The sequence below is a fragment of the Erpetoichthys calabaricus genome, chromosome 10, assembly GCF_900747795.2.
Source record: "Erpetoichthys calabaricus chromosome 10, fErpCal1.3, whole genome shotgun sequence".
NCBI lineage: Eukaryota > Metazoa > Chordata > Cladistia > Polypteriformes > Polypteridae > Erpetoichthys > Erpetoichthys calabaricus.
The window spans coordinates 165,031,944-165,039,541 of NC_041403.2; the positions used below are offsets into that span (position 1 = coordinate 165,031,944).

At 45.1% G+C, this 7,598-nt stretch overlaps 1 protein-coding gene across 1 annotated transcript in view; it reads right to left on the reverse strand.

The window, feature by feature from the left end:
- The window catches only part of e2f1 (E2F transcription factor 1), a 32,322-nt gene extending 29,684 nt beyond the window's left edge, over positions 1–2,638 (reverse strand). Inside the window, exon 1 of the mRNA XM_028812393.2 lies at positions 1,339–2,638. Within this exon, the coding sequence (XP_028668226.1) occupies positions 1,339–1,581 (243 nt within the window). The 5' untranslated portion in view covers positions 1,582–2,638. The remainder of the gene's footprint in view (positions 1–1,338) is intronic.
- Positions 2,639–7,598: the final 4,960 nt, after the last annotated feature.

Below are 7,598 nucleotides of genomic sequence, written 5' to 3' on the forward strand. Positions count from 1 at the left end.
TAAGTTTAAGCCTTTTTTTCATGTTTGGACACATGTACCCTTCATCCTCATTATAAGGTGCAAGAACAGACTTTTTTTTTTAATTTATAAAAAATGTTTCATTTTAGAAAGACATTTTCACAAGATATACCATGGTTGTGAAGAAATAACTTGGACTTGAGGAATAACAAACTTACCCTTTAAGGACTGAGAAGTACTCATCTGTTCTAGGCCGCAATTCATTTGGATGATAATCTCAAAATATAAAAGCCTTTTTGAATAACCCGCTGTATAAGAATGAAGGCATTAGCAAGTCATTATATTGGATAACAAGTACTGGCTTCTAACTTCTTCAATTTCGTTGTTCCTTTGTAAAAGTGACAATGACAATAAAGATCTATCTATCTGTCTATCTAATTATGTAAACACCTGCTGCCATTGCGGCCCTCCAAGACCAAACCTGAAGACCCCTAATCTAACACCTCGTCCACAGGGAGGTCACATGTTCAGCGGAAGATTCCTCAATGGTAAGACTTCTGGGTACTTGTGTACTAAACGGACGGCAATGAAGCCTCCCCCACGGAGCCCAACACCAGAAAGGGCAGGGGGAAACCTTATGCAACCTCCCCTCTTCAATTTGGTGTGCCATCCGTCCGTTTAGTACACAAGTACCGACTTCTGTGTTTACCCGCACAAATGACAAAGCATTCAATGTTTCTTCCCTGGCAGCTATTTAATAGGGCATCTTACAGTAATGCGCACTGCAATAACTCTTTACCAATATACCACAACTGTTCCCATAATTTCTCTGGTGAAAAAGTCACATACTGGGAGAGCTGGTGGGAGTGAATCTGCCCACTTTGTTTGCTAAAACGACTTTCCCTGATAAGGGTTATGGTGGCAGCAGGCCAAGCAGGTTAGCCCAGAATTCCGTGTCTGGGCATTGTGAGTGTATATATGTGTATTTATTTATTTGAAGAGCTTCTGTAAAAGGCCAAAATTTCCCTCTGGGGTCAAATAAAGTTCAATTCATCTAGTACTTTCTGGACATTAAAATTCAGATTACGCGTCATACTAACATATTACCTGGCCAGTTTGGCCAAGACGACTGACAAATCACAAGGTCACAGCCCAGTTAAAGGGCAGCCAGGACATCATTTTTCACTTCTGCAGTACAAAAAAAAAATAAAAATAAACTTTGGATCCAGAAAGTGCTCCCCCTGTAGGTAGAGTGCAACAGGCGAACAGCATTCTAGAACACCAGTGAAAAACAGCAAGAGGTGAAATATTTGGGCAGAGAGTTTAAGGTCCAGGTAGAGACCTTTGGCACGCCCCGCCCACGCGTTTACTGGCACTTACCGGCGGCCGCCCCAAAGCGGGTCTCCTCCCTTCGTCGTCGTGTCCCGAGCTCTGCGGAGTGGCAAAGAACAGGATGTCACCGGCGGCACTCGACACAGCTGGGTGCACGTCTGCGCTGGCTGGGGTCGAAATGATGACGATCTGCTGCTCCTCGCCGAACTCGATGCTCCCCGCACTCAGAATCGTTTCGAAGTTGGCTAAAAGATCCTCCGAGGTCTGGGCAGAGATGAGCTGCTCTGACATGGCCAGTCGCGCACTACGCACAGTTCTCTTCTGGCATTTGATTTGGAGTATGGTAGCCGACTTGGACAGACATTAGTGAGATCGGCAAAGATTTCTCAAAAAGTCCTTGAGAAAGCGCGACTCGGTGGGCTTAAAACGTGGCACGTAAAGCTGCGGAGACTCTCGCCTAATCGGGAGCGGCCAGCATGTGATTAATCTGAAAAAATGCCTATTCCAAATGTGAACGCTTAAACAAATGCACGCTGACTCCCCAAAGCAAAGATCCCTTAATATTACCCCGAATTTACAAAAACAAAAAGGTGAAAAGTTGTAATTAAGAGCCGATTTATCCAGCTATACAGAGCCGGCACTTCTGCATTGTCTCTCCCAGAAGCCCCGAGTTTAGGATCGCAGGCGGCCCGGCGCGCCACCACTGTGGTCGCTCCCGGCGGGGCGGCGCAAAAGGGGCTCGCCACTCGCGCTCTCTTTCTTTTGTGCGGAGGGCATTTAAAAGGTGCCGGCCATTGGGGGAGCGTGCCTCGCGGCTAGGCGAACTTAGCTCTTCACACGTTTCCGGTCGCACACCCAGCTGCTCGCATGTCCAGGTTAAAGGGCGGCGCTATATCAAAATCAAGTGAGTGGCTCCATTACATTTAGCCGGTTAATGAAAAGGCAGACTCGCTGCGTGTACATCTGTCACACGCCGGAGACAAACCACCCACGTGCAGCCGAAGTCTGCCACAGAAGGTACGCGTGGCGCTTCCTCTCCGTATTCCACACAGCGAGTGAAGGGACGCCACCCCGGCTTACTTCACGCAAAAATAACCGGCCAGTCGCAGCTGTTTGCTGAATTGGCTGTAACACCCTCCTTGCTCTCGTGCCCCCAAAGCAGTCGCAAGTGTTGAGCCCCGTCCCCCGGTGTTCGTTTTGCTCTCCTTTTCCGCCGCGCTCTCTTTCCACTTTTACTGCTTTTGTTTTTGCCGAACGCCAGCTGATGCGACAAGGAAGACGTTTACGCGCCAAATCCTTTTTGCCGCGAAAGTCGCACGTGGGTAAAACGCAACGCAGGGTTGGTGGATTGGCGACGGAAGCGTAACCCATCTTCGAACTGCTATTGGCTGGCCGTTTTAGCGTCGCGCTGGTTTGCTGCGCGTGGGTAACAAGGCCGTGTACCCGAATGATGGTCAGACCTGTGAACCAATCGTAGTCGTCACGATGTGTCCTTGTTAAGCCAATCGCACAACGGGAGGTGGGGTTTGTAAGTTTGCCGAAGACAAATGGCAGATAGATGCAGTTACAGTGGGGAGTTGGAACAAAATAGCAGTGTGAGAAAAGGTAGCGAGTGTGTGTGTTGATATTCCTTCGTTTTGCTTTCCTTGATATGATCGAATTTTGAAAGGATCACAGAATAAATTAAAGGAGTAGGACGGAGCGCGCATGTATGCAGCAATACAGGAAGGGAGTAAAGAAAGAAAGGTTAAAGTGCTGTGATATATTTAAGATGAACTGTACAACTGAATTAATTTAAAAAAAAAAATTGACCTGTGATGTGCACGCTTCAATATTTACTGCGTTATCTGTTCAATCCGTTCAGTAGGCCTCTCGAGAGGCGTGTGCCAATATAGCGTCTTTCAAGCAATAAAAGGGCGAACACTCACCATAATTTGACTCTCATTTTCTTTTCATGTATTATATCTTCATAGCTGTATGTACATTTAATTGGTAGCGTTTGCAATGCAAGTATGACATTTTCTCATTGTGTTAAAAGAGGCCTTATCCATTTTGGTGTGCTGCCCCAAAACTCTGTTCAATTTGGTTTATTTTGGTATAGAAGGCAGTGATAACTTCTCAGGTAAAATGGAAGTATACATTTTTACAAATCGCTTCATACAGAATTAGTATGTATAAAGGCGCAGATTTGTTTAAATACACAGGAACACAAAACCGCCTTTCCTTCAGTTGATAACAAACAGATTGTAGGTATACTGTATACAGTGCATCCGGAAAGTATTCATAGCGCATCACTTTTTCCACATTTTGTTATGTTACAGCCTTATTCCAAAATGGATTCAATTCATTTTTTTCCTCAGAATTCTGCACACAATACCCCATAATGACAATGTGAAAAAAGTTTACTTGAGGTTTTTGCAAATTTATTAAAAATAAAAAAACTGAGAAATCCCATGTACATAAGTATTCACAGCCTTTGCTCAATACTTTGTCGATGCACCTTTGGCAGCAATTCCAGCCTCAAGTCTTGTTGAATATGATGCCACAAGCTTGGCACACCTATCCTTGGCCAGTTTCGCCCATTCCTCTTTGCAGCACCTCTCAAGCTCCATCAGGTTGGATGGGAAGCGTCGGTGCACAGCCATTTTAAGATCTCTCCAGAGATGTTCAATCGGATTCAAGTCTGGGCTCTGGCTGGGCCACTCAAGGACATTCACAGAGTTGTCCTGAAGCCACTCCTTTGATATCTTGGCTGTGTGCTTTGGGTCGTTGTCCTGAAAGAGGAACCGTCGCCCCAGTCTGAGGTCAAGAGCGCTCTGGAGCAGGTTTTCATCCAGGATGTCTCTGTACATTGCTGCAGTCATCTTTCCCTTTATCCTGACTAGTCTCCTAGTCCCTGCCGCTGAAAAACATCCCCACAGCATGATGCTGCCACCACCATGCTTCACTGTGGGGATGGTATTGGCCTGGTGATGAGCGGTGCCTGGTTTCCACCAAACGTGATGCCTGGCATTTACACCAAAGAGTTCAATCTTTGTCTCATCAGACCAGAGAATTTTCTTTCTCATGGTCTGAGAGTCCTTCAGGTGCCTTTTGGCAAACTCCAGGCGGGCTGCCATGTGCCTTTTACTAAGGAGTGGCTTCCATCTGGCCACTCTACCATACAGGCCTGATTGGTGGATTGCTGCAGAGATGGTTGTCCTTCTGGAAGGTTCTCCTCTCTCCACAGAGGACCTCTGGAGCTCTGACAGAGTGACCTTCGGGTTCTTGGTCACCTCCCTGACTAAGGCCCTTCTCCCCCGATCACTCAGTTTAGATGGCCGGCCAGCTCTAGGAAGAGTCCTGGTGGTTTCGAACTTCTTCCACTTATGGATGATAGAGGCCACTGTTCTCATTGGGACCTTCAAAGCAGCAGAATTTTTTCTGTAACCTTCCCCAGATTTGTGCCTCGAGACAATCCTGTCTCGGAGGTCTACAGACAATTCCTTTGACTTCATGTTTGGTTTGTGCTCTGACATGAACTGTCAACTGTCGGACCTTAGATATGACAGGTGTGTGCCTTTCCAAATCATGTCCAGTCAACTGAATTTACCACAGGTGGACTCCAATGAAGCTGCAGAAACATCTCAAGGATGATCAGGGGAAACAGGATGCACCTGAGCTCAATTTTGAGCTTCATGGCAAAGGCTGTGAATACTTATGTACATGTGCTTTCTCAATTTTTTTATTTTTAATAAATTTGCAAAAATCTCAAGTAAACGTTTTTCACGTTGTCATTATGGGGTGTTGTGCATAGAATTCTGAGGAAAAAAATGAAGTTAATCCATTTTGGAATAAGGCTGTAACATAACAAAATGTGGAAAAAGTGATGCGCTGTGAATACTTTCAGGATGCACTGTATGTCCTTCCTGACACCTGCAGTTAATGGCGGGTGACTATAATTAAACTATTACTAAATAAACCAATTCTAGATCACTCAAATTGAAGCAACCTTAGACCAACGTCCAAGTTGCCGTTCTTAGCTGAAATAATTGGAAAAGGTCAGAATCGGCACCCTATTTCGGGGTGCTCATGAGAAATATAATGATTTTCTTCATAATAAACAAGAACACAATCCAGTATTCACAGGTAACTTTTTTGGTTTTCCTTCCTATAAAAGTAAACCTCAAGTAGTAGCAGTGCTTGATAGGAAGCCATAAATTAGGTGCTCTTCCCATTTCAGATTTGGAAATGAAGCACTTGCACTGTTTCTTCTAGATTAGGTGGCCCCTTCTGAAAACCAAGTCATGCTTGTCAGAAAAGTAGGTCAGTGACTTAGCAAGTCTTTATCGAGCAGCTAGCTAAGGTGCTGGGTACGGATTCTGTCCATTTTTGACATGGGCGTTTCTTTGCAGCTTCATGCTTTATGTATTTTACACTGATCAGCCAGAAAGTTAAAAGCAACTCCCTAATAGTGTGTAGGTCCTCATTGTGCTACCAAAACAGCTCTGACCTGTCGATCCTCAAGACCTCTGAAGGTCCCCTGTGGTATCTGCACCAAGACATTAGCAGCATGTCTAATTAGATCCACATGAATTCCTTGTCCTAAGGTTTCCCCATTACCCAGAGTGTCACACTGCCTCACAGACTTGCCTTCTTGCCATAGAGAAAAAATGGCAGCAGGATGCACTAAGTGAATGATCACCCACACCTGGCCGTCCACGCGATCTAAAAGAAAATCTGAGTCAGCAGACCAGGCCACCTTCTACAATTGCTCCATGGTGCAGTTCTAATGTTGACATGCCCATTGTAGGTTCTTTCGGCAGTAGATGGGTGTCAGCATGGGCACTCTGACTGGTCTGTGGCTGTGCAGCAAGCTGTGACCCGCTGTCTGTTCTGCCATCACTATGTCTGTGCTAAAGTAGTTCTTCTGTGCGATTGGACTAGACAGGCTAGCCTTCTCTCCCCACATGCGGCACCCATGACCTGTCGTCGGTTCACAGATTGTCACTTCTTGGACCACTCTTGGTAGGTACTAACCACCGCATATTGGGAACAATCCCACAAAACCTGACATTCTGGAGATGCTCTGATGCAGTCATTTAGCCGTCACAATTTGGCCCTTTGTCAAAGTTGCTTGGATCCTTACACTTGCCCATTTTTTTCTGCTTCTTTCCAGCATATCACCTTCAAGATCTGACTGTTCTCTTGCTGCCTACTATAGCCCACCCTTCATCAGATGGCATTGTAAAAGTTTTTAATCAGTGTTATTCACTTCACCCGTCGGTAGTTTAAATGTTGTGACAGATCAGTGTATATAAGCTGACTGGACAAAAAAAAATTGTATAATAGCTGAGACATAATTCAGACACCAACAGAGGACACCCCATTTTGAATATCACGTTACAAACAGCTGTGTCTTGTACTACAGGACTTATAGAGTGTCCAGGCGTAGTGGTGTGTCACATGTGTTTGGTTTTCTCAAATTGGTCGCACAACAGACGTGAATAATTGGCATAAAAGGGTTATTGCGTTTGGCCGTAGCTTACAGACAGTTGCCAACTTTGCAAGTGTGTCAAACCACACTGTTCAACAGGTCTTCTAGCAGTGGCGTACATTGTAGTAAACAGCTAATCATTGCTGGAACTATGGTCAAAAGACTGTGGTGACAGACAGGGACCATTGCCATGTGTCACACATCGTGACAGCGAACAATTCTTACAGGTGTCAGACCCAGCCAGTACTTGGACAGGAGACCAAACAGGAAAAGCTTGGGTTGCTGCCTGGAAGAGGTGTTGGTGAGGCCATGCATTGGGTGTTTACCCTTTGGTCCGAATGTGGATCCCAATTTCCCAGTGCAGTGATGGGGACACGGTGTTGTTTTTTTTTTTTTAAAAAAAAAGGGGCACCATCCTTCAGATGAGACGTAAAATAGGTGGTCCTGACCCTCTGTGGTCATTAAAGATCCCTGGGTATCCTTCATAAAAAGTAGGGTGCATTGCAATGTCCTGACTAAATTGCCCACCATGGCCCCCTAATCATCCCTTGTTTCTAATTGGCTATCTCTTTCACCACTTCACCACCTAATAGCTCAAATGTGGTGAGTGTACTGGCATAAAAATGGCTGCCATTGCAATCATCCGGGTAGATCCTACTCAAAGTGGCTCCACACTCACTATGTAAAGCGCTTTGAGTAGTGAGAAACGTGCTATATAAATGTAAAGAATTATTATTATTATTAATTTTTATTGTTTACTTACAAACACTCTGCTTGTGTAAAATCAGTTTTGAACCAAACTGTGTTACCTTTTGTGTTTCATCTCCAGAGT